Raw genomic sequence first — 26319 nt, 5'->3', positions numbered from 1 at the left:
GTTATTTTAAAATTGTGTATTACCTTTTGGTTATTTTGTAAAGCGATTATCTGTATATATATCATTTAACTATAGAAATTGGTATTGTTATTATTTAATTTATAATTTTTTTGAGTTCTATCCTAACCAAGATATCTAACCTTCATAGTATAACGATTCAATAATCCCGCCATTGAGGATCTTTGTATGTCTGCAGTGCTGCCAACCCAGCGCTAGTAGAAGCAGGTGATCAACGCTTGCGCAGTGACATATTTTTTTTACCTTACTTCAAGCAATTACAAGGCTACCAACTTCTGAGAAAGGCCAAAAAAGGTTGTGATTTGTCGCGACGACGTCTAGTTTGGCGATGCTGCGCGAATATGTTTTTGTATCGTCGGAAATTATTGTCAAGACGACGTGAAATGTTACAAAACTCGTGAAACATCGAAACATCACATGGGAATTTTCTCAAGAGTTTACTCATGTCAGAGGTGCGGCTAAATAACCGTCAAAGTTCATCTTCCGACCCAGACGGTTCGCAGATCGGGCCAAAGAAAGGAGATCTGAACAGTGGAACCCCTTTTCAAATGTGCAATAAGTTGTGATTTTTGTTCCCAGCACTGTCTATGTACGCCGCGGGAATGACCATAATGGCAGTGTCGGTTATGGAAATATGCGAGAACACAAAGTTGGCTCGCGAGATGGCCCTCACGGGCAACTACGAATCTGCAGGAGTTTACTACCAGGGGGTCGTCCAGATGATTCACAGGTTGCTCATTACAATATCAGATAAGACGAGGAAATCCAAATGGCAGTTGGTAAGTCAATCATTCTCATACAAAGTTCCCTCTCGGTCTTCCAATACCCACATGTCATGCTAATTTTCTGGTTTACACATCGTATTGCCTAACGGCTGTGAGCTGTGACATCTTGACATTTATGTAGCAGACCCACTAGTGACTAGGTGTATCGATAAGCTATCAGAGGCACATTTCCTTTAGCCTTTTTAGTCAAGGAAAGGCCATCCTTTGTCACAAAAGATAGATAGGCAAAATTGACAGATGTATTTGCAATACAATAGCCTGCTACATATAGGTAGATATTTACTTTTCAATAACTATCAAAGTTATTAACCAGTAATGATACTATTCTTTTAGTCTGGTATGTAAATACTTTCAATTTCAAACTTCTGTAAACAAATAAACTTTATCTTACAAAATGAAACCTTGTAAATTACCTACAGAAAAGTAATTAATCCCCCCTTATTCGGGCACCGAAGGTACTATTGTAAAACCTACCTTAACAGTATTGTAAGCTGAAATATTAAGTTACGGGACTCATATTGAATTTCAAGAAGTAAATATTCTCACATAAAAAAGGTCACAAAATTTAAAGTGAGACGAGCCTCTGTGAATTTATTTTATTTCAGTTGATTGTAATAACACCACATCTTGTAAAGCTTCTCCCTGGCTACATTTTAATTAAACTACCATTCTGCAGAATCTTTTTATTACAAACATTTATTGTAAACAGGATGACTGTTTAAACTGAACAAAAAAAGTTCTCGTTGACATAATTAAAATTAAAACTAATATTGTGTAATGCAGTAATTTTACTGTTACAATTATGTTTTGGTGATTGGTTAAAATGTGTTTATTTTGTATTAATAGGCCTCCCGGTTCCGGCTGCCACGCAGCAAGTCCCACAATGGACTGTGCTGTAAACCATTACCTTACTTTAGCGGACTTTACTTTCCTGCATAGCAGCCTGAGGCAGTACGCGTAATGTTCATTTCGAAGCGTGCGTGTGAGGCCCACTAATATCTTCATAACACATTTTACCCTTTCAACACAATCTAATTCCACCACGCGGCATGTTCTGACACAGTGTATGTGTTTTAATGAAACTTCATGAACCATATATGCGACATCTGTGTAAGGGGTTAGCTGCTGACGGATCACATACGCGGCAATCATGTAGACCAGGTTAAAAATATATCCTTAAAACATTGGAACTTAAAAAACACCATTGAATCGTAACAGTTCATCCAAAAAAAATGTTTGATGTATTGTAAAGCTTGAAATATGATTATTTCAGGTTCAGCAGCAGATGGTGCGGGAATACGAGCAGTTCAAGGCCACCATGTCAATACTCCAACTGTTTAAGCACGACGGGCACTCAAGTATGTCAGGTATTGCGCTTCCACTAACTAACACTCACTCAACTAATAGCAAATCAATCTTACAGTCTGCTGCCCCCAGCCCAACGTGCTATCTCAAGCGGCTATTGATTTGCCATAGAGCGACCATAATTAGTTAACTAGTTGTCTGATCTACAGTTTGCTTTTAGATGGAGTTCAAACTGTCAATAGGCTATAAACCTTAAGGTGTGCGGCTATTGATTGCTCATAAAGCGACCATGATTAGTTAACTAGTTGTCTGATCTACAGTTTGCTTTTAGATGGAGTTCAAACTGTCAATAGGATATAAACCTTAGGGTGTGCGGCTATTGATTGGTCATAGAGCGACCATGATTAGTTAACTAGTTGTCTGATCTACAGTTTGCTTTTAGATGGAGTTCAAACTGTCAATAGGATATAAACCTTAGGGTGTGCGGCTATTGATTGCTCATAGAGCGACCATGATTAGTTAACTAGTTGTCTGATCTATAGTTTGCTTTTAGATAGAGTTCAAAATGTCAATAGGCTATAAATCTTAGGGTTTTTGGCTATTGATTTGTCAATAGACTATAAACCTTAGGATTTATAGTATGTACAGACCTCTTCACTAGCATAACTTGCTCTAAAAAGGAAGTAAATCAATACCCATACACGTTCGCCCTTAGTGATTCGTAATTATTCAAGCTGAATTTCAAGAAAATGATATTGATAATATGTTTGTGTGTTGTTTTGATGTTTTCCCTTTTCATTTTATGACTCGTAATATAAATAATAATAAATAAGCACCTACAGATTCTATGCAAACAAATATTACTTATTGTAATGCATTGTATTTAATTGTTAACTCTTTACAAGCTAAAGTACCTCCCAGATATGTATTATTATAATACAAATATTTTCACATTGACCTGTTACAGATAAAAAATGATTATCTATAAAAAGACTATACCCAATAATTATTATGCATCATCTGTTAGCATTTAACTTCAATACTTTATTATTTATTCAATACATAAGTGGCCATTTAGATAAGTATCATATTTACAAATATGTAGGTCGGAGATAGGAATATAATGTGACAAAGATATGCTATTTTCTTACTTTGATGTTAGATAAAAACCGCACATTATGGAAATTCTAATATTTTCCATGAAGATTTTAAATATTGAAACAATATAAATAATTTGAGATTTTCACAGCCAAAAGAATTATAGTGTTTTGTTTTTGGGGTATTACCTCCTTCTTTAGCCAACCTTTTGGACAGTTGCGGTGTCCATCATCAGGGCAGATGTGTAATCATATTAACCAGATTACACATCTCCCCTGATGATGGACACTGCAATGCTGTCCGAAACGTTGGGTAAAGAAGGATGTAGCGCAACACGGCATAATACCCCAAAAACTAATCACTATAAATATATATAATATTCCTGTAATATGTATTAGCGAAAATAAGAAGAATGGTTATTTGCGCAACTGTGACTTTATTCAGATAATATATATACATATTAAAGTTGGTACTTTCAATCATTGATTCAACGCATGTAATTCTATTCTCTTAAGTTTCCTCCATTACTAAAATTACTCCCTACTAAATAACATAACTTACAAATTATTGTAGAATTGAATTGACATTTTGAATAACCTTTTATTTTTTAATGAAAATGGTTTTTAAAAATACTTATTTTTGATAAAGCTTTGGAAAGCATTGTATTCCATAACCCTTTATGAGGATTCCAAACAAGAGTTGTAGTGCCTACTGAGTGGAAGTATGGCAATTAGGGATGATTGGGGTGTGTTGTGAGACTAGGGGTAGTGGAAAGGGGAAAGAAATGGTACCTGGCTATTCAGATCTGCTAACCAAACACAGATAACGCCATTTCGAGTAAAGTCTTTCACCAGGGTGATACCGATAGTATTTACCACTTTGGATAGCCTCGACTAAATTCAATTTCATCTCAGAATAATAAATTATAAAATAAGAATACATTGAAAAGTGAGTGATAAAATATTTAAGGGCATATGAAAAGAAAACAATATCAAATATTTATATAATATATATGAGTTATATTTTGAAAATGGAAGTGACTAAACAGAGGTTCCCAAAGTGGTCTATATGGACCCCCAGGGGTCGATATCGGCTTGCTGGGGGTCTATGTCAGCGAGAAAAAAATTTGGGGGTCCACGAGATTCAAATGGGGGTACATACGAGCGGACCCCCATTTACCTAAAGTCAACATTTAGGAGTTCCGTAAATGACACAATACACCTAGCACAAATATAATAGACTGAGAAATTACTTATTAGATATTTTTATATTTCGTAAAGTTGTTAATTGAGGTATATAAATAGAGTATACATTCCTTTTCTCGTCAGAATTAATATATTCAAGCAAAACATTGCACATTGGAAGTGGCGAATTTTCCTTGTTCCTCAACTTGTTTTTGAAAAACGTCCAGGGCAATAATGACGTTCAACATTTAAATGTACTTCACACAGACTTCAAAACTAAGTTTGAGGACATTTTGACTATCGAAATGGAACGTTGAAGAATCGGATATCATGTGACAAGAATAACTGATCGGAAGCACTGACAAAGAACTTAAGGGGCAGTTTTGTAGGGCCAGCTACAGAAATAAATTCCCGTTGCTTATTCTGCTTCATTTTCATTTGGTGTAATACCTCACAAGGGTGCCCCTGTCTGCACAGTGTAAAAACAGAGGAACTATACCGCCACCCGGTTGTTGGTTGTTATTGGACAGGCAAGGGAAGGGAATCTTTTTACAAAAAAATAAATGATTATCACATGGGATGTTAATAGTTTTAGGAAAATTCAATATTCAGCAGGCAGGGGGTCTACGGAAAAATATTTTTTGGCAAGTGGTCTACGGGGCAAAAAAGTTTGGGAACCTCTGGACTAAAACGTAAATGAATAAAAACATTAAATGAAATGACTAATTGAAACTCGGTATCTGTAAAACTGTAACAAATGTATCATTCTTAAAAATTTTCTCAGAATTTAAAATGACAATATCTGATAACTGATTTCCAGAAATAAATTAACAATCAAAGAGCAAATCAAATCAATCAGAGCAAAGCCCCGGCAAGGCTGAGGTATTTCTGTTTGAGAGTTCTCTATTGTCTTCAATGATTAAATACAATAATCAAAATTAATTATGGCTCCTGAACTTTTAGAAAATCTGACATACTATCTATGACAAACCTTATTATTAAACTTTATAAGAAATTACATATTGGGAATGTTAAAAAATATTTTGATGAAAATAAATTTATAATTTTTTATGTTTGATGAGTGTTTTGCCTGAATCTATGTCGTGTGTGGTTAACCCCAGGATACGAGGAGCTCCCCACCCGCGACCCCCCCTCGCTGTGGCCGCCGGCGCCACACCAGCTAGACCCCGATGTGTGGCCCCCCCCGCCCGACCGGGACCCCGACGTCTGGCCCTCGCCCACCCCCGTGGAACACAAGTACGACCCCTCAATTTCTCCATCTATTACCTATCACCATCAATGGCTCAAAAGCCTGAATGGCCCTTGGCATCTTCACATAGTCATCACCACCCCTATTTCCTTCATGTTATAGATAATAGAAACAAAAGGGGATATGGCATTGAAGCGTGCCGACTGTCGCTGAGCTATTACCAAACTGCACGTACTATCAAAGCGGCAGAGCCAGTGAAGCTATGCGTTTGGTGGGTCGGTAGAAGCAATGGTGCATAGATGCATTTTGCAGTAGTATCGGTGAACAATGTGAGCAAAGCTTTTGTACACTCAGTTTCACATTAATAATGGTTTAAGACCTCCGTGGTCGAGGTCATGGGTTCAAATCCCGTGCATGCGCAAGTAAATTTTTGTTGTCACAATTAATTCATTTATAGTTTATTTATAGCACATTCACTGGTGTAATAGATCATCATTCAGAATTGAAACGTTGCTTCAAATGCCGTTAGCCACATTTGGTGACCAAATCTGAATAGTCAGGTACTTCCCCACCTTCCTCTTCCCATCTCCTTCTCCTCCCCCCTACCTTCATACTCACAATGTACGCCAAGTGGGGATGTCACAAAGTCTCACTGGCTCAGGATGGATGGCTACCGGATGGTTTCGGTATACAAAAATTCTTTAACATTAAAAAAAAATTAGATGTACATACTTGTTTTTCTTATTTGTGGTCATAATGCTCTGTTTTCTGAAGAAGTGTAATTTATCTGAATATCTCATTGCATCTTTCCACATCCGAACTGCTGAGCACAAGAAAGAGTTGTAAATGCAATCTGTTCTGAAATGATGCAAACCGTGTACAAATGTTCTAATCTGTGCTCTATAACCATCTCAACAGTTTTTTCGTATAATGCACCTATTGAGTTTTTTCATCATACTTCCAAATAATTAAACAGGAATTGTACTGAATTTTTACAACTGTTAAATTAAGTAGGTACCTTCCTAATAGGCACGTTAATTCCCAGTGCCCACTCACCATTATGTTTTGCTTTGTCACTAACCACACCGCTGACTGCTAATGATCACCCGTGCACTAACTGTTCTCAATTTACAATTAACTAACAAGGTACGATCCGCATCCATTGAAAAGTGAGTGTTGTCGTAGGAGCGGCCCCCCCATCAAGCCCCAGCGCGGGCAGGCCAACACTGCGCAGGGCCGGCGCGGGGCCCCTGAGCCCACCGGCAAGAAGAACTCCACGTCCGGAGGCCCGCGGGCCTCGGGGCCCCCAGCCAGGAAGACTAGCGATATGCGTGGAGGACGCTCTGGAGCGCGAGGCAATCACACTAACAGTAAGAATGCTTTGGGTACTGTCACTTTTTATTTATTTCCTTTCTTTTTTGCACCTTTTTTTATTCTTACTCTGAAGGGAGTATGTAGGACACAGTTGCGTGTATTGCCCTATGACTAAAGGTAGGCTGTATGTAGTTTTCAAGTTCGGGTATGAATTATTATGTTTTTTTTATTATCATCTTTCGCTGATTGTTATAGTCAATTGAATAATGAGCGTACAAGTTCCTTACCAAATTCATCAAAAAATTTGTAACCTTTTTTAATTTTTCTATAATTTCTTAGAGTTCTCAGGGTAGGCACAGCTTTTCAGCCTTTATGAACTGCACGCCACTGCTAGGACAGTGATGCACAACCCTTGGGCCGATGTGGTCCAATTTGGCATTTATTTTAGCCAATTAACTAAATACAATACCAAACATTTGCAATCACTCCGATGAAAATTCTCAGGGATGAAAAATAATGCTGAGACATATAAAAGACAGTTTTTCATCTATGGTGATGTTTACACTTTCTTGTAATGTATGTGCGGTCTATTTTTAATTATATAGGATTGAATTACATATTATTGATAAATTGGGCCCGCTATTAAAAAGGTTGTGCATTACTGACCTAGGAGGTAATGGAAGTTAATCTTTTTTGATTTTAGTTCTTTATTAGTCAAATCCATTGTACTGTGGCAGAGGTGGGTAAACCTGCATTGACCAAGCAAGATCTACATTTATCATTTTCCTTCATCTGATTTTTAAATTTCATAATTCAGCTGTAATTGATTTTCGGGATTTGAAATTACCACTGGCACGTTTATTTTAATAACATAACATGACAGTTTCCGGACACCTTGTATATTCAACTATGAATCTACTTTCTCTCGAGTATAAAGTTCAAGTAAAATTTATCAAAGCTCTTGTTTAGATAATGTTTTTTTATCATTCGTATTGGTACATTGTAATAATTTATATTGGAGGTTGAAGACAGTTAGTTGGAATTTGAAAGATACCACAAGCTACAAGTATTGAAACAAATCTTTTTGACAAATACAAATTCTAATTAAGTATGAATTTGCATTTGGTTTTCTCCAGTCATGTGACCAACAACCTAAGTGTACGACTGACAGTTTGCCAACTTCTTTGTTACAGTATATATTTATGGTACAAACAAATTAAATATATCTTATATTGCTATTTATACAACACAAAACCACGAGACTCTGAAATTGCATATCTGCATTTATTTGCATAAATAATTCAATGCAAGACTCATCTTATTGAATGCATCATGTAAATGAACTTCTGTGGGTAGAATGTATTTTTTTATTTCACTTTTCTTGGTTTGCGTATTTATTATTTGTTTCAATCTCTGGTCTGGAGCCCCAAAATACCTGAAAAAAACCCTTGACTCTGTGCAGAAACGGGCGGTCCGTTTGATAGATTCCCCAATCTTAACAAACGGACTGCAATCTTTAGAGCACAGGCGTCAGGTAGGTATGCTGTCCTTGTTCTATCGGTATTACAATGGAAGATGCTCTGAGGAACTAGCGTCATTGATCCCTTCGGCACCGGTGCGTAGTCGGGATACACGCCAAACGCGCGCCCAACATTTGTACACAGTTGACACTTGTCACATGAGAACGGGTCGCTTCTATGATTCGTTCTTAAGTTCAACAGCTCGGCTGTGGAACGAACTGCCGGCCTCTGTGTTTCCTCCCTCCTACAACATGGGACTCTTCAAGACCCATGTTCACTCCTTCCTCTCCACAAAAAGACCCTCCACACAGCATCCCCAAAGATGACATAGGCCCTGAGGGAAATTATTTTCTTCAGGGCCTCCTGTGTGGAGTAAATATAAAAAAAAAAAAAAAAATCAGCAAAACCTTATGCTTAATTTACGACTGGTGAAAAATTGACTAATTTTGTAAACATTTTTTTTTCTAGGTAAAGGAAAAGAAAAAGAAGCTCATAAAGGCGAGAAAAATGATAAAGAGAATAATAATGGAGATGATGACAAGGATGAGAATCACGATAAAGAAGATGATAAGAAATTTGAACCAGGAACCCATGCTGATGGTTACCTGGTAGATATGTTAGGTTAGTTTCAAATGGTTTTACATACAGACATACACATACACTTTGCACTGAGGTACAGTAAAACTCCTTTCATTTGAACCCTGATAATTCTAAAAAATGCCTAAATCGAAATTTCCTAAAATGAATTCTCCACAAAAAAAAATTTCTTACTAATTGTTTTTATTAATTTGATATTTATTTATTCATTCGTAATTCTAATTTTATTTTGGTCGGCTGCTAACTGGTTTTTTGTGAATATTTAATTTTTAAAACAATTTCGAATTACCTGCTTGGAAATTTGTTAGTTCAATAATTTGATTTGGAATTAATGGGATTCTACTGTAATGATAAAAGTGAAAGGTCTGAAACTTGAAACTTTGAATCATATATTAAAATTACATTTCAAAATCACACATTGCCAATTATTTGTATGTTTCTTTTGTATTATGTATTTCAACATTATAAGTAAGTTTAATTGATGCCAATTGTTTAATATGAGTTCTGTGATATTTTTCCAGAAAGAGATATTGTACAAAAGAACCCCAACATAAGATGGGATGATATAGCTGATCTTCACGAGGCAAAGAGACTTCTCGAGGAAGCCGTTGTCTTGCCAATGTGGATGCCTGACTTCTTCAAAGTAAGTTATTCCTTCTTTTAATTTTCATGGTTCTGATTCCACCTTAAAATGTGTGCCTACATATCTGCAGAAACACCTCCAAAGTCTAATTTTTCTTTCTATCTCTAAAAGTTTTTTTCTTATATAATAGCATTGTAACGTTCTATGACATAGTCAACTATCCGACTCATGTGTTTGTTTCATGAAACCACTCCTAGAATTTGAAATTACGTTACATATTTCACTGCCATTTGGAATCAATTTCATGGTTATGATTGCGATAGGCAGGAATTACTGATTGAATTATTTTCATTTTTACTAAAATGGTTGCGGTAGCACAAGCACCTATTTTTTTTGTATTGGCAGGTGTGGAGTATAGCTAAAAAATCAAAAATGATTATTTATTACAAAATGATAAAAAATTTATAATGTATTATTCCCAGTGAGTTTATAAAACTCATTTCGGGAAAGACAACATTAGATTAAAGACAAGACAACATAAATACATTAAAATAAATAAACGCAGAAGTTATTTTGGAGTTCCAAAGAAAGAATGTGTCTGTCATTAATAAAACTGCTGAGGAAATAGCTTTTAAGAGCTTTTGCCAATGTTTTTTTGTTCGTTGCCGGAAGTTTTAGATTAATAGGTAATGCGTTGTATTGCTTCTTGTGCAATGTGTTGTAAGGAGTTAATTCCAAATTTAGTCGTGTAAGTAGATGATGATAAGTGTATTTGATTTTGTGATTGCCTTTCACATTTACTAGATTTATTTATTTATTTATTTATTGTTTGTTTGTAAATATTACATAATACAATTAATGAACTTAAAATGTCCAACTAGGCGATTGCCCGTTTTAGGACATTCCAATATGATAATGTTTTTACATGTAAAATTATAGTAAATTATAGTGTTGACTATTCTGTTGTTAAAAAAAATACATATGTATATTCATATTCTAGAATACTTTCAGTTATATCACGACATATTTTACTATTGTTTAGCTGACATAATAAACTAAAGAAATATTAATAGATAAAAACAAGAAAATGAATTTGAAAATGAAACTGAATTGAAGAAATTCTGTTGGTAAAGTAATACAAATGTATATTCATAATCTAGTATACTTTAGATGTCTAAGTTGTTTCTTTTGCTTGCTATAACCCAGGTTTTTATGTTAGTTAGGCGCCTTTCACATGTACTAGATGTTTAAGTCGTTTCTTTTGCTTGCTATAACCCAGGTTTTTATGTTAGTTAGGCGCCTTTCACATGTACTAGATGTCTAAGTCGTTTCTTTTGCTTGCTATAACCCAGGTTTTTATGTTAGTTAGGCGCCTTTCACATGTACTAGATGTCTAAGTCGTTTCTTTTGCTTGCTATAACCCAGGTTTTTAAGCTGAAACAATTATGAAAATGTGTTTTGAACATCAACATTGATGATGATTTTTATAGCTTCAACTTTAATACAGAATGTTACAAGGAACTAACACAGCTTTTCTAAATTAACCTTAGAAATGTTGTAATTATGTTTTCATGGTATAATCTCTTTTTTTATGTAATCAGAACCATTTTATTTCCTAGAAATACATAAATTCAATTTGCTGCCATTGAAGGATGTAAACGTCAACATGCTACACTAGCGCCTCTAGCAACCAGCGTTGGTGATCCTACCAGTATTTTTACTGGAGTTAAAAATTTAAAAAATTTTATAAAGTAGAGTTACAGGATTGATGTGATAATGTGTAGATAGCAAGTAGTCAACATGTTTTTGAATATTGTTGTAGTGTTTAGCTAAAATCATCGGGAAAACAGTGAAACTTGATTTGGTAAGAAATCAACATAAACCGGGTGTAGTAAAGAAGCGTGATAGCGTGAGCTTTTCGTTCCAAATATTATTAATGGTCAGTGCGCACTGGAGCCGTGTTGCGTGCTTCCACTGTCCGCTTTCTTACTGCACCCTGTTTATGTGGATTACTTACCGGCCCATGATATAGTGGCACAGACATATGAATATATAGACTAGAAATTAAAGGTGAGGGGTAAAATGAACTGTTGAACGAAGGGGGTAAAGCTGACTGTGATTTGTCAATAAATAAATCTGACAGTATATAGGCATCTCGCATTTTAATATCACCATTTAGTTCTTAAAAGTAAAATCTGCTTTTGAATGAATAGACATTTTTACATGGGAGCGCAAATTACTCGCCACGTTATGAACAAATTTGCGAAGTCCAAATTCGGCAAAATAAATTTCTTCTATTTTCAGAGTCGAATATTTTGTTTACGTATTTAGTTAAGACACTTTTATAAGTGTTCATAATTTACTTCCCAGTAACAACGATGCGCACACTTGGGAATCGCTACATTCGACCAATATTGGAGGGTTGTCACAACCGCTATGTTCCTATTAATAATAAAATATTGAAATCTTTAGTACGAGAGCCCACGACCAAAATTTTTGTCTCATAGCAATACGGCCAAAACCGCATCAAATCGATAGATACGATTATCCTGAACTCGAAAATACCAATATCAGACATTTTCCGCGTAGCGTTTGATCTGACCGAATTTTCAAAATTGTCAAAGAATTTTACCGAACTGCATCATAGCAATATGTCTGATTTGCAGACTGTAGTTGAATGATAGTTCTGAGATACCGGAAACATATTTTTCAGACGTTAGTGGTGTAGCGCAAACCCGTAAAATCACTTAAAAAAATTAAAAATGAGACAAAAAAAATTTCTCATAGCAATACGTCTGAAAATCTTTTTTATTAGTAAATTTTGGTTATTTGATGCGAACAAAACAATTTTCAGACGGAAATGTGAACGCATTAAATTTTGAGACCGTTTTAAAAATGTTAACAAATTTTACCGATCGGTATCATAGCAATATGTCTGAAAATTGTTGGACATGATAAAATAAGTTGTCCACATGGGCAAAAAATTTATATCAGACAAATTAAGTGTAGCACCTTCTCTATCAGACAACTTTTCGATACTCAGATATCATTTAAAAATCGTATTGAGGCATCTTGAATTTTCTGTTACAAACCAATGAATACGTTGCGACCCTGAATTTATTAGATGATAATTAACAAAGAATTTACCCGAAACCGTAACATTGAAGTTGAAGGACTGAAATAAATCGCACAAAAGGAAACTGGGATGAAGTTGAAAAAAAAGTACATATAATAGACAAGGGAGATTCTTGAATATCTATGAAGGCTGTAAATTTAAAAAAACATTTAACAGAGGCGTCGGCCAGGCAACTCCGAAACGTTATTTTCGTTTTTGGGAGTATATGCTACACTTAAAGTGTCTGAAAACAGGTTTTTGGTAATCATGGCAGCAATACGAAAAGTTGAAAAAAAAAATTATCCGTATTGCTATGATACAGGTCGGCTAAATTTGTTGACATTTTCAAAAATACGCTCAGGCTATATGCTACGCGCAAAATGTCTGAAAACAAACTTTTTCGTAATACAATTATAAAATCTATGTACATTTTCACTATCAGACGTATTGCTATAATACCGACTGTCTTTTTTTTTGACACAGCAGAAATGGCCTTCCACGCAGTTGCTACGCTTTCGACCGTTACTACACACCTAGTCGGGTTCAGAATCATACAATCTAACGATTTTATAGGGTTTTTGCCGTATTGCTATGAGACATGGTTTTGGTCGTGGGCTCTCGTACTATAAGAAAGAAAAGTAAAACAACTAAAAAGACAAATGAAATTATATATACACAGTTTTTACCAGCTATTCCTAAGAGTATTTGGAGTAAAAATTTGGACATCATTTTGCCTTCCGATGACATTTTTTCAATTAAAAACAAAAAACATGATTTTCTATCACATATCGCCACTCGGTATAACCTAGCGCATTACGTGATATGCACTCCTTCTCGTTCCAGCAGTACCGTACATACGAAACAAGCGCGTACCTAACACGTGGTACCTAAAGCGCAAAAGGCAAAGACACATCCCTGATTCTTATGCACATGGCTTTGTATTTTTGCGTCCAGATGTATCTCGATGTGATAGTATATGTTTCTACAACTGATCCATATTATACGATGTGAATAAGCTTAAAATAATGCTTACATATGGAATGTAATACGACAATTGGGTTTATTCTCTTTTTCACATCTATTTTTACAAGTTTTCATAGCAAAAGCCACCATTTTGCCGTGTTATTTCGTAAAATGCCTCGACTATAGCTCGACGCATAAATATACCACTCTCTAGATCGATATCTTCGAGCTTTTTGTATACAATAGAATTATACAGTACTTAACCACAGATATACAAGCAGTACTTACCGGGCGGAGCAAAGCAGTAGACAAGGTAGAAAAAACTCAAGGCCATTTAAAAGTAAGATGCGACCATAGACAATATAATTTCTCTCGGCCTACTCCATTCATTCACTAGCCCAAAAAACTATTTTAAAAATAAAAATTTCCTTGAAGCAGAAAAATGTCGAAATGTTTTCCACGGGCAAAAGTTCATCTGACTAAGAAAATAAACTTTTACAGTTTATTTCCAGATGAAACTTGTTAATCGGAGAAGAAGAAACCCGAAATGACGAGAAATTTGCAAAAAACACTGAAGAAAATTTCCAAAACATGATTGTCAGACAGTACGACGATGAATTCCGACATTTTTCTGCCTATTTTGAACTCATGGTTGCATATGTTTAAAAATCTTTAATTTCACCAAAACAATAAGATAATACAGGATAACACTAATCAATAACATGAATAAGTTGGTCGATATAATAAATAACATTTATACGTTGTGGAGGAAGACTAACCTAAAAACTGTCAATAGGGAATTCTCTTCACACCAAAAAATCACTTATTAATAATTATTCACATGTAGAAACACTTCAGACACAAGAATACATAGTTTTTATAATTTTCAAAAATCATTTATTAAAGTTATAATGACTTTAAAAACAGGCGCGAACGAAATATTTCAATGCAGCTAAAAACGCCCGGTGATTGATCAAGAGTTCAAGGGCGAACGATGACGTCACTGTTGACCGGCCTGAGTAGATCCTGCCTACCGATGGCGTCGGCAAAAGTGTGACGTAGCACTTGTGACGTAGCGGTCAAAATGGCGCATGACCGTTTTCAGAGTCGAAATAGCACGCAATTTTTAAAACAACTACAAAAAATTGAAAATGCATTTAAAAAAAAAGAAAAAAAAGAGGCACATAATAAAATAATTATCTTTATTGAAATAAATTATTTACAAAATGCACGAGAATTCCCTATTCACTTTAAACTTGAACTTACGTAGGTAGAATAAATATATGCTTGTAACTCGCTAACACTATACTGGCTAATATTGTATTTTTATCACAAACAACTTTAACACCCAATATTTTCGACGCGAAATTACAGTATTTCGGCAGCAAATGACAACCCGCATGTAAAATAAGAATGATTTGAAAACAGTCAAATGACAAAATTCCGTCATCTCTTTCTGTTACACGAGTCATAATAGTAGAGAGCGAGAGATCAAACCAATCCTTCTGCTCTAACCAATGAGATCTGAGCTTTTAGCCATATTATTCGTTTTCTATAAGAATAATGAGGTGGGCGTGGCGGTTTCAAATGGGTTTCAAGCCCAAACTTTAGTTAAATGCCCCTGGCTCGACGCTAGTTCGAACAAGAATAATGACGTCACATTCTCAAGATTCACGGGAAGCCATACGCGAGCCCAGCCGGCTCCAATGGAACCGGTATGGGGAGTGGGGAATAATACGCTTTTAATCACTTAGGGCAGGTCTACTAATATTCATATGTCTATGGATAGTGGGGTAAAATGAACTTTATTTGGGAAAGTAATTTTTAATTCTTTTAAAAGAAAGAAATGTTCCCGGTTATGAATAACCAAAAATAATTTGAAAGTCTCCTACTACCACCACAACAGTAAGTGGCAAATTGTTGCTTGTGTTGTGATGGAGAACTTATGATACCAACTTGGCCATTGATTGTTAATATTCCTTTGTCAATAAATATGATTGATTGTGTATTAAGAGTTGGGGGATTTATTGATTGTTTGTTTAAAGGGAATCCGGCGCCCGTGGAAGGGAGTGCTGATGGTAGGCCCACCAGGCACGGGCAAGACCATGCTGGCCAAGGCCGTGGCCACCGAGTGCGGCACCACCTTCTTCAACGTGTCCTCCTCCACGCTCACCTCCAAGTACCGCGGCGAGTCGGAGAAGCTGATTCGTCTGCTCTTTGAGATGGTGAGAAATTGAATGATAAAAACAAACACATAATATACTACACATGGTATCCAAAAATTGGTGAAAAGTGAAACTGGTGAATCAACATCAGGACAAAAAAAAAATTGTCCGAACTCTTTTCTTTATTTTCGGCAATTATTGGAGGAGGGTTTATGATTCGATGAATTTTGAAAGACAATAAACAGCTGATAGAATCCTAAAAGAATATTTTGAATTTGATAAAAAAAAATCCACCTTCCTTCTCGAATTACTCAAAAACGAAAGCTTGAACAAAAAAAGTTGTACTACAAAATCGACTCCAAGTGTGCAATAATTGAATTTTATAAATTGCCGCATGTCAAGATTTGAACCCGTGACCTCTGGATTCGTAGTGAGTGTCTTACCCCTCGACCACGGAAGCCGTCACTGATTGTTATAAAACAATTAATGAATCCGGCTCTCCAAATTCTCATTACATTGTGGTAAAACTTTAAGCAGCCTAACACAATAATTATTAACTGATCCGTTCCTGTCAGATGTATGGTAAAGTTTACATTGATGTCGCTAACTGTGGAGGCTGCATGAGAATGTGTTGCTTTTTCAAATCGTTCTTATATAAAACTGTATATTTTTTCTCAACAAATACTTTTACCGCCCCTTCCTTAACCCGCCTCGCATCACCTAATCCTTTCTATAAAGAGGGGCATATGTGAGGTGTCAGATAAATTAAAAAAATGTCCATCTCTCTGTTTGATTTGACTAGCATCGCAACTCTGACTGACAGCAGAATGAGAAAATTAAACCCTAGTTTTTTTAAATTATTGTTGTATGTAATTGAAATTGTGGAAATGTTTCAGGCGCGATTCTACGCCCCCAGCACCATATTTGTGGACGAGATAGACTCACTTTGTTCGCGCCGAGGCTCGGAGACAGAGCACGAGGCCTCCCGTCGCATCAAGTCCGAGCTGCTCGTTCAGATGGACGGCATCAGCTCCAACCCCGATGAACCCAACAAGGTTAGCTTTATTGTGTCACTACTCATCAACACATTGTGATCCGCTGCCTGAAGAAGCGCATCAACATACCGCAGCTCTGCGCCGGATATCCCTCCGTGAGGTCAAGATTGACCCCATGTGCTCCATTGCCAACTCATTCTTACTTGATACTGTGTTATATGACAGGTGGTGATGGTGCTGGCCGCCACCAACTTCCCGTGGGACATAGATGAGGCACTGCGGCGCCGCCTGGAGAAGCGCATCTACATCCCGCTGCCCAACCGGGAGGGCAGGGAGGCTCTGCTGCGGATATCCCTGCGTGAGGTCAAGATCGACCCCAGTGTGGATCTGCGCTCCATTGCCAACTCGCTGGAAGGGTATTCGGGGGCTGACATCACTAATGTATGCCGGTAAGGATTTCTCATTACAACCTTATTTGTCTTGCTACCCACTTGTGAAGTATATTTTTCTTCAGCGCCCAGCCCACCAGCGCTACAGATGAAACATTCCATAAGTCAAGATCTCTCCGTTTGTGAATTGTTTGCTGTTTCAGAAAAGAGATTTCCTCGGCAGCTCCAAGCCCCATGCACCAGTTTTTTGACGATCAGTGCTGATTTATATAGTAATATACGCAAGGTGGCCCATTTACAACAGCCCCGGCTCTGTATATTGCCATATAAATAGCACAGGCTGTCAAAAACTGTTCACGCTTACAGTTGAGATACCTATGGCAAGGAACCTTTATTATTTATGCATAATCCATGACAGTGGCGTGCAGTCTAAAAATGTATTTTTGCCAATAATAAATTTGTGAATATTTTTTATGTCATAATTATTCTGCATTAATATTTTTTCTATTTGACAAATTTATACTTTATTTATTCAAATTGCCATATTCAATGCACAATAAATAAATTATTATTCATACCCGATGTGAAAAAATACACGCAGCTTACCTTTTGCACGCCACTAATCACCACTAATCAATGATCATGTTGCCAAGATAAGACTTGTGATTCCAACATTTTATATTCCAGAGACGCCTCCATGATGTCGATGCGCCGCAAGATCGCCGGGCTGAAACCGGAGCAGATCAAGCAGCTGGGGCGCGAGGATCTCGACCTGCCCGTCTCCATGCAGGACTTCAACGACGCCCTGAGCAAGTGCAATAAATCCGTCTCCAAGACTGACTTAGACAAGTACGTCAAGTGGATGAATGAGTTCGGCTCCTCCTGATCGTGATTAAACTGTATCCACTTAACATGTTTTTGATATATTATTTTACAGTTTTTTATTACTGAATTATTACTAATGCTTCCCCTGAATTACCACTAATGCTGACTTGTGGGAGATTAATCAATATCATTGATTCAGAATACCTGGATTAGATCAGATCATAATATAAAAATAGACAAAATTTTGACAACTAATGGTAAAAAATGTTAATGGCTTGATGTCGCTGGTTGCTCCTGTCAATTAAAATGCAACTTTTTACAGTAGATATATAGATCACAGAAACAATATTTTTGATTGTCTTATTATGCTTGCTCTATACTCCAATATCTTACTTTACCTTACCTGAGGCAAGGGAGTGAAATGCTACTCTCTTCAATCCCATATCGCACCATTTTTGCTTGAATTTTTATTGGGTGTGTAGTGGCATCGCCTCCAATCAAGCTTCCTTTGACTTAGTCACAAAAATTGTCGCAGGTCGAAGCACAGGCTAGGTAAGGACGGGTTGTTTCACAGAATTTGAATAATTCATCACATTTCAAAGTTGATTTTCAAGTTCTATGAAGTTGTATTCAAGTTCCTAATCAAAAATTTGATTTACGTGGAAATGTGTGCGTATTTTTACGAATTTACTTTAAATAACTTAACTTGAAGGGCCGACCGCGGCAGTAATCGGAATTGCGAAAATTCGATTTATACGGAAATAATTCGTATTAATACAAATTTACTCCAATCATATTATCCGAATTTGAAAGGGCGGCCGAGGAACTCGATTTTCAGCATCTTTTTTTTTTCAAGAAATTTCGAATTACTTGGGAATTTGTTAATTCGAAATTGATTTTTGATGTTCCGTGGATTTTGAATTAACGAGTTTCTACTGTAATCGGATTCATGAATTATTCTTATCTTATGCTATATGATGATTGTATGTGAATGTAGCAAAGTGATGAAGCCATCCGTCTCGTGAAGTAATAATGTAATGTAATATTGTAGCAAATAACCTAAAATGACTAAACATCACATAATTATTTAATCATATAATATTTTTATAATTTCACATTGTTGATATCCATATTGTGAAAGGTTTTGTACAAGGTAGTCCTCGGTTGATCGTTAACTACCTGATCATCCATCAGGTCACCTTTCCATAAAGATTATTTGGTATATGAGCTGTCGGCTCAGTCAGCACCCGTGATGGTGGCGAGAGACCTTAAATGTATAAATTTTGTCGACCAGTGTCGAATCTAGGTCTGGCAAAACAGAAAAATAGAGATGGTAGATACCTGAAGACCAACATGGAATCACTTCTTTTTCCAGTTATTTTTGGAACCAGTTTGTGGCGGAAAGGTTCATTGGTTATCGGTACTATGAAAAATATTCAAACATTACCAAGAATACATTAGAATTTTTGATTTTCTGGTCTACATATTTACGGTCTGTATACATACTATCAAAACGGTAGCTTGCGGCGGCACATGGATTTTTCTATGGCATTTTTTTGTGCAAAAGTATCTGATGTCTTCGCCGGTGGATTGTAATCGACCTGGATCATGTAAATTGATCGATCGATCCAGAACTAGTACACGGCACAAAGTTAATTATTAAATTTTGTATTCAAGAATTTGTCATTACTCTTCAAGACAAGGTTTATAGTATGTTGTTCAAAGTGTCAAAAGACCATCTTGAAAACACACATTTGGGAATGTCGTAACGACCTTGAACATACAGTATGTTCCCACATTATGTATTATGGCTTAGTATTAAAATAGCTAAAATGTATTGCCAATGTATTTATTTTGTAGTTAGAAAGCCAAAGCTTTATTTGAAGACATTAGAATATGTTATTATAAATGCTTTTCCTTGAGTATTTAAAAAGTCTACTTTAGATGTTGACGCAATGTTTTGATTCTGACGAATCGTTCCCCAGTTTTTGTACATAATATTATTATATTTAACTTTCTTGCACAATTAATATATATGAACTGTAAATACATCTTTCTTAATGGATTTTTTTTGTTAAGTGTTTTGTTTCGTTCTCCCCTCTGTTATTTGTTATTATCAACAAAATACAAAAAAAAATTGTGAAGAATTCTTGTGTATTTTTGTTTGAGTGCCTTATAAAAACAGGTATTTTTTTAAAGCAAATGTATTTTGTATACGTAGTATGGAATGATACCATTTTTAAACAATACTTCATGAAGCAATTGTTAATAAATATTTCAACTTTTATAAAATCCACATAACATTTTATTTGTATCAAATATTTATGCATACTCTCTCGGTAGTCCAATGTTTACCCTTTTTTAGGCAACATTGATCTCGTAATCAATTCAATTTTAACAGAAATAGGAATAAGTTTGTCATAGTTTTATACCTTGACTTAATAATAATATGTCGTAAATTGAACTTGTAAACTTTGTTTCCTTTTGAAATTCTTTCTTTTATGATAAAACCACTGAGACAAGTCAACATGGTAAACAATCATCGTCACGGAATACACAAGGCTTGCCCCAGATTGTAAACTTTGTTTCCTTTTGAAATTCTTTGTTTTTTTTTATAAAACCACTAAGACAAGTTAATAATAATAATTGGATGATTTGTAGAGCGCCGTTTTTGTGAAAAATCACCTCAAGGGCGCTAACATTGCAAACAATCATCGTCACGGAATACACAAGGCTTGCCCCAGATTGTAAACTTTGTTTCCTTTTGAAATTCTTTGTTTTTTTTTATAAAACCACTAAGACAAGTTAATAATAATAATTGGATGATTTGTAGAGCGCCGTTTTTGTGAAAAATCACCTCAAGGGCGCTAACATTGCAAACAATCATCGTCACGGAATACACAAGGCTTGCCCCAGATTGTAAACTTTGTTTCCTTTTGAAATTCTTTCTTTTATGATAAAACCACTGAGACAAGTCAACATGGTAAACAATCATCGTCACGGAATACACAAGGCTTGCCCCAGATTGTAAACTTTGTTTCCTTTTGAAATTCTTTCTTTTATGATAAAACCACTGAGACAAGTCAACATGGTAAACAATCATCGTCACGGAATACACAAGGCTTGCCCCAGATTGTAAACTTTGTTTCCTTTTGAAATGCTTTTTTTCCTTTATGATAAAACCACTGAGACAAGTCAACATCGCAAACAAGCCTTGCCCCAGATAGACATTTTTTGTCTTTGATGCCAAACAACCCTGCTTCCATATTTTGCCATTAAATTGTTGTAAATACATATTTGTATATGTTTACATGAAACCAATCTAATAAGCATATTATATCTCATTTGTAATACATAATTATAATTGACATAGGCCAAATAGCATGAATGCATATACGGGATTTGTTTATTAATGGGAGAGAGATATGTTGTACACTGAGTGTGTACATATAAGTAAATGTACTGCCAAGAATCTGTCAAGTGCTGCAGTTTTGCATTGATTACTACGATTTTAGACAGGTGTGGTGATTAGCTGACCGCCCTGTGACAAACATCAACAATGGTTGTCATAATTGCCCAACCATATTTATATCCAATCATTTCATTTAATTGCTGGGTTCTCCTTTTGTATTCCTTATCTTATCAATGATTTCACTCACCATTCATCACATTTTACCTCCCCATACGTTTAATTACTGCCTCTTCGACTGATACAGCTTTTAAATCTGACATGTTTTTTTAAACTGTAAAATGAAATAATCTCCTCAAATATTGTGAACCTGTTTTTTAAGATAAAAGAACTTGTGAATTATTGTCATCACCACTTTAGAATAATGTTTTTTATTATGGTTTCTTAAAAGATATTCTTAATGCATTTCTATTATCATCTTTTCATATAAACATTTTTCAAGTGTTCTTGACTATGGTTACTACAAAATGGTAATTTAAATCAATATGTTTTGTCTTGGTGGATAATTGAATTGTTAGTCCAGATGCACACAAGCAACTTTAATTGTGGCCAACAGTTGTGTGCATCAAATTATTTTATGATATATGGAGGTGGGCAGACGAGGCAACGCAACACTAGGAAGACTTTTGAATTTGTATGGATTTTGAAAAGTTGCAAATTGTCGCCGCAACTGAAGTTGCTTGTTTGCAAGGGTCTTTAGTGAATCAATAATTATTATTGTAGTAAAACAATTTTTTATTAATTTTAAAACAAGGCCTCGAAGCGTCATTAATACATGAATGAGCTGCGATTTTATTAAACTGCGTAAGCTTTATGATTACTTATCGAAATGGCGATGGTCTGTTTCAAGATTATGTAAAATAAATGTTTGAACTCTTTTCATATATTTTTACAAAGACCTACACACAGATGATTACAAATACGAAAGTACAAATTAAATGCCTGAGATTCTTTGTATTCTCGGATCCATAAAACCCATTCTAAATTCTTTCAGGTTAATTAAATAACATAATAATTATATTGTATAGATTTTGACAGATTATTGTAGACCAATATTTGCTGTAATAATGTATTATTAATATGATCCATATCACTTGTAACATTGATTTTGAATAAAATAAGAAATCTAAAACATGTAACTGAAACATCAATCACTTCCATAATAAAGAACTAAATCAAACTTAGGTAAATGTTTCGTTACTGTTGCATGTAAATAAAGTGCTTTAATAAATTTATTTTAACCAAATTATTCACTGTTTTATTTTAAACACTTGTTATTAAATGGCAACAAATGGGTTACTCAAACATTTGAGACTGGCCATGTCAGGAGTCGGAAGAGAGGAAGAGAAGGTGATCGGCGACTCCATCTTTGTTGCTTGTACAATTAATTCTGATTGTTTCAAAGGTATACAGGGAACTCTCTAAGAAGTAAGAACTAAATCTTAACCTGTTGAAAGTCAGAGCAGAAAATCCTCAGAACACCTTTGACTGTCGGCTAAGAATTACATGGAACTGTGCCAAAATTACCTTGGATGAGTTTGGCTCAAATATCGGAATGAAAACTGATTTATCTTTTTGTGATTTTTTTCTGTTTAGCAGATAGTATATCTTATTATTCATGTATATCTCATGTTTTTTATCATAAAACGTTTCCTCAGAATAGCTACCTTTATATAAAAAGAAAAAAAAAACAAAGTGGTCAATAGATGGGTAGAGGTGACATTGTTTACGAGTATTTAAAATTAATTTCCTCGTGTACAATTTTCTGACATCCAGAACTCGTAACTCTTCAAATAGTGCATTGACAGTCTCCGGGGTCGAAAGGTAAGGCTCTCCATTAGCAAGCTGTAGGTCAAATCCAAATGGGTTCAAATCCTGGCGAGCGCAAGCAAATTTTATTTGATTAATTTGTGTTATTTCATTTAAAATATAATTTAGAATATTTGCAGCACGTTCCAGAGTGGAAGATGCTATAAGTATCACCCTGGTGTAAGACCACCGTTCAGAATTGAAACATTGTATGAAATGGCTTTGGCTGTGTTTGGTGACCAGAACTGAATAGTCAGGTACTTCCCCACCTTCCTCTTTACCATCTCCCCCCTCCCCCCACTCAAACATTAATGATTTTTGAGCTTTTGTTAAGTGGTCCAAAACAGTTTTTGCACATAACTAAGAGCTTGAAAGTATATACTTGTGACACTAGTAAGTGTGGCCTGTCACAATTCTCAAATTTTTTGCTGACTCAAAAGGAGTTTTCTGAGAAATAATGACTTTGATGCTCCTTCGAAATATTTTAATTTTTGAAACACCATTGGATGAAAATGGATTTTGAGATGCGCAGATGAAATTTGTTCCAGACAGTAGAGAGGCCACATTCATGAAATAAAAAGTAGAATCTACAGTGTTATTAGCACAAGTGATGCTGATTTGGTTCTTTATAAAGTTTTCAATGTATAAAGGTTAAAATACCATCACAAAAAATTCAACGGTGAGTTTGTTCGTAATAAAAAGACGCTCACCGGAGAGCGAAAAGCGTTAAACAGGTTTTGCGGGAAAACCTTGTAGGTGGGAATACATTAGGCCAATTTTCAAATTCTATCTGCACTTGTAGCAGCAGCCAGTCATTTTTCATGTTCAATGATAAATTTTACGATCTCTTAAAACAGAGAGTTTGATATGAAAAGTGGAAAATCAAAGAGCACTTCGGGATGTATTTTTGAAAGAATATAGTGATTGAGACTTCAAGAAAATGAACCCCTACAATGAAACGTCATGTTATTTATAAATGTTTTATATTAATTAAAGCATGCTGAAGGCTAGGCAGGAACGTAAGTATTCAATTTTTAAAAGATTGTAGCAGGAAAATTACATATTCCTTCGTATACTATAATAATAAATCTTATAAAATAAGTACATATTTTGAACAAGCCGACATAGCGCAATTGGTAGAGCACCTGACCGACAATCTGAAGGCTGCGGGTTTAATTCCCATCGGCGGCATGTATTTTTTCTCAGAAGATTTTTTCAATTTAAAGGTGTTTCAGGCAAATAATTATTGCTTAAAAATAATATGTGATCGTTTGCGCTAAATAAATCTTTGATTATCTTCCTTTATTTGTAACAAATAGAGATAATAATATCCCTCACTGGAATCTCCCACTGAGACTTTCACATAGAGATCTAGTGTTTTCTATATATATTTTCTATATTTCTTACGTATACGTGTTGTTAATATACGTCTTAGCACTGCCACATCCGATAGTACCGTATTTTAACAGTTATTGACAAAGAGCCATGTATGAAATCTTTTTCAATGTGGACTTTTTGGGGGATTTGAAAAAATAAGTAACTTTTTTCTTTTTTTAAATTACTAATGTGTTCAGTCCATTTCAAATTTCGATCAATTTTTACAACTAGATATATGATCGACTACACTGGTTGCAACCATTGGCTCCTCCAAATTTTTACAACTAGATATATGATCGACTACACTGGTTGCAACCATTGGCTCCTCCAAATTTTTACAACTAGATATATGATCGACTACACTGGTTGCAACCATTGGCTCCTCCAAATTTTTACAACTAGATATATGATCGACTACACTGGTTGCAACCATTGGCTCCTCCAAATTTTTACAACTAGATATATGATCGACTACACTGGTTGCAACCATTGGCTCCTCCATATTTTGGCTCACTACAAATATTCTACTAAAGGAAAAATCAACACATCAGTCGCTTAATGGAATACATATTATGGAGATAATTAACTATTTAATCATTATTGAAAAATGTGTTGGTCTTTCGGCTGGCTAAAGTCTAACATTTCCATTTTTACTAACTGAAGCAATTACAACAAGGCTCGACCATCTAACCCTCTTTTCCTTAAACCAATCCCATATTTCGATCCCCTCCTAAATGTTTTCTTAAAAGCGGTGGCCAAATTGGTTATGTCAAATTGTAAGTTACATTGGAGGCAGCTCTACCGTTATTTCAAAAATAGTTATACTGCCAATAACTCCATTGTATCCTTTCCCTCATAAACAACGAATGTAGCAGAAAGGTAGGTTACAATGGAGCTCTCGGCGACTATTACGGTACAAACATGTAGGATTCATTATTCCGTTTGTCGCTCATAAAAATCAGGCCTGTTGTCCATGATGTGCGGTTCGATTTTGATTTATTTTGAATTCTGAGTTTTGTTCAATCAGCCATGAAGCAATCTTGTGTATAAATCGCAAACAGAACATAATAACGTTGCTTTAACATCTCCATAGTTCAGCGTGGTGAAAGGAAACTCTATCTGCACAACATTGTGGTTTTATGACTCCATCTCGTGCTTGTCGTTAAAGTGAGTGCTTGCTTTATTGCTACACCCTCTTTTACATATTTTTAATGATTTAATTTATGCTTCACATGCGGCTGGTTCAAAAAGTGTGATGTTTCACTTACCATTTTCAGAAACTTAAAGGTAAGGACTGTTGTTTACCATAATGCATGTAACTACTATTAGTTTTTTTATGGAATGCACTGCAGTAGAGGCCAGGTGAACTGTTAATTTATTTTAATTATTATAATGTAAAGTGATTCGCAAGATGTGAAATGGCTACCTCCTTAGTGCCTTAATTATTCTCAACCCCAGTTTCTGTCCTTACCAAGAAGAATACTTTGTAACTTTAATTAAATGTTGCAAATATAAGATATACCCATATCACACAAATTTTTATTTAGTAATCCATTAAACCATCGATTTCATTGTTGTATTATTACAATTTAATTTCA

The 26319-nt window shown here is 35.4% G+C and overlaps 1 protein-coding gene across 3 annotated transcripts; it reads left to right on the top strand.

Moving 5' to 3' along the window:
• The first annotated feature begins 231 nt into the window (after nt 1–231).
• Kat60 (katanin p60) lies at nt 232–22751 on the top strand. Of its 3 annotated transcripts, none has more exons than XM_089640380.1 (10): nt 232–797; nt 2077–2161; nt 5512–5647; nt 6786–6985; nt 8903–9055; nt 9553–9674; nt 15738–15917; nt 16754–16912; nt 17078–17301; nt 17929–22751. In XM_089640380.1, the coding sequence occupies exons 1-10, from the start codon at nt 606–608 to the stop codon at nt 18125–18127; spliced, it is 1650 nt and encodes a 549-aa protein (XP_089496506.1). In that variant the 5' UTR covers nt 232–605; the 3' UTR covers nt 18128–22751. The 3 variants fall into 3 exon arrangements, with proteins under 3 accessions (XP_089496506.1, XP_089496507.1, XP_089496505.1); XM_089640381.1 differs by having other exon boundaries at nt 2077–2170; nt 6786–6970; XM_089640379.1 differs by having other exon boundaries at nt 2077–2170.
• The last annotated feature ends 3568 nt before the right edge of the window (nt 22752–26319 follow it).

Source organism: Hesperophylax consimilis, chromosome 15 (genome assembly GCF_061612785.1).
Source record: "Hesperophylax consimilis isolate HC1 chromosome 15, BYU_Hcon_1.0, whole genome shotgun sequence".
NCBI lineage: Eukaryota > Metazoa > Arthropoda > Insecta > Trichoptera > Limnephilidae > Hesperophylax > Hesperophylax consimilis.
The sequence above is the reverse complement of the archived record's forward strand: the minus strand, read 5'-3'. Positions and strand labels throughout refer to the sequence as shown.

What these genes read in the sequence shown, in the direction of transcription:
- Kat60 (XM_089640379.1), top strand. Translation starts at nt 606, where the DNA reads ATGTACGCCGCGGGAATGACCATAATGGCAGTGTCGGTTATGGAAATA. An exon ending in CGGGCACTCAAGTATGTCAG is followed by an intron (nt 2,171 to 5,511) that starts GTATTGCGCTTC and finishes GGTTAACCCCAG; the next exon opens with GATACGAGGAGCTCCCCACC. An exon ending in TAACAGTAAGAATGCTTTGG is followed by an intron (nt 6,986 to 8,902) that starts GTACTGTCACTT and finishes TTTTTTTTCTAG; the next exon opens with GTAAAGGAAAAGAAAAAGAA.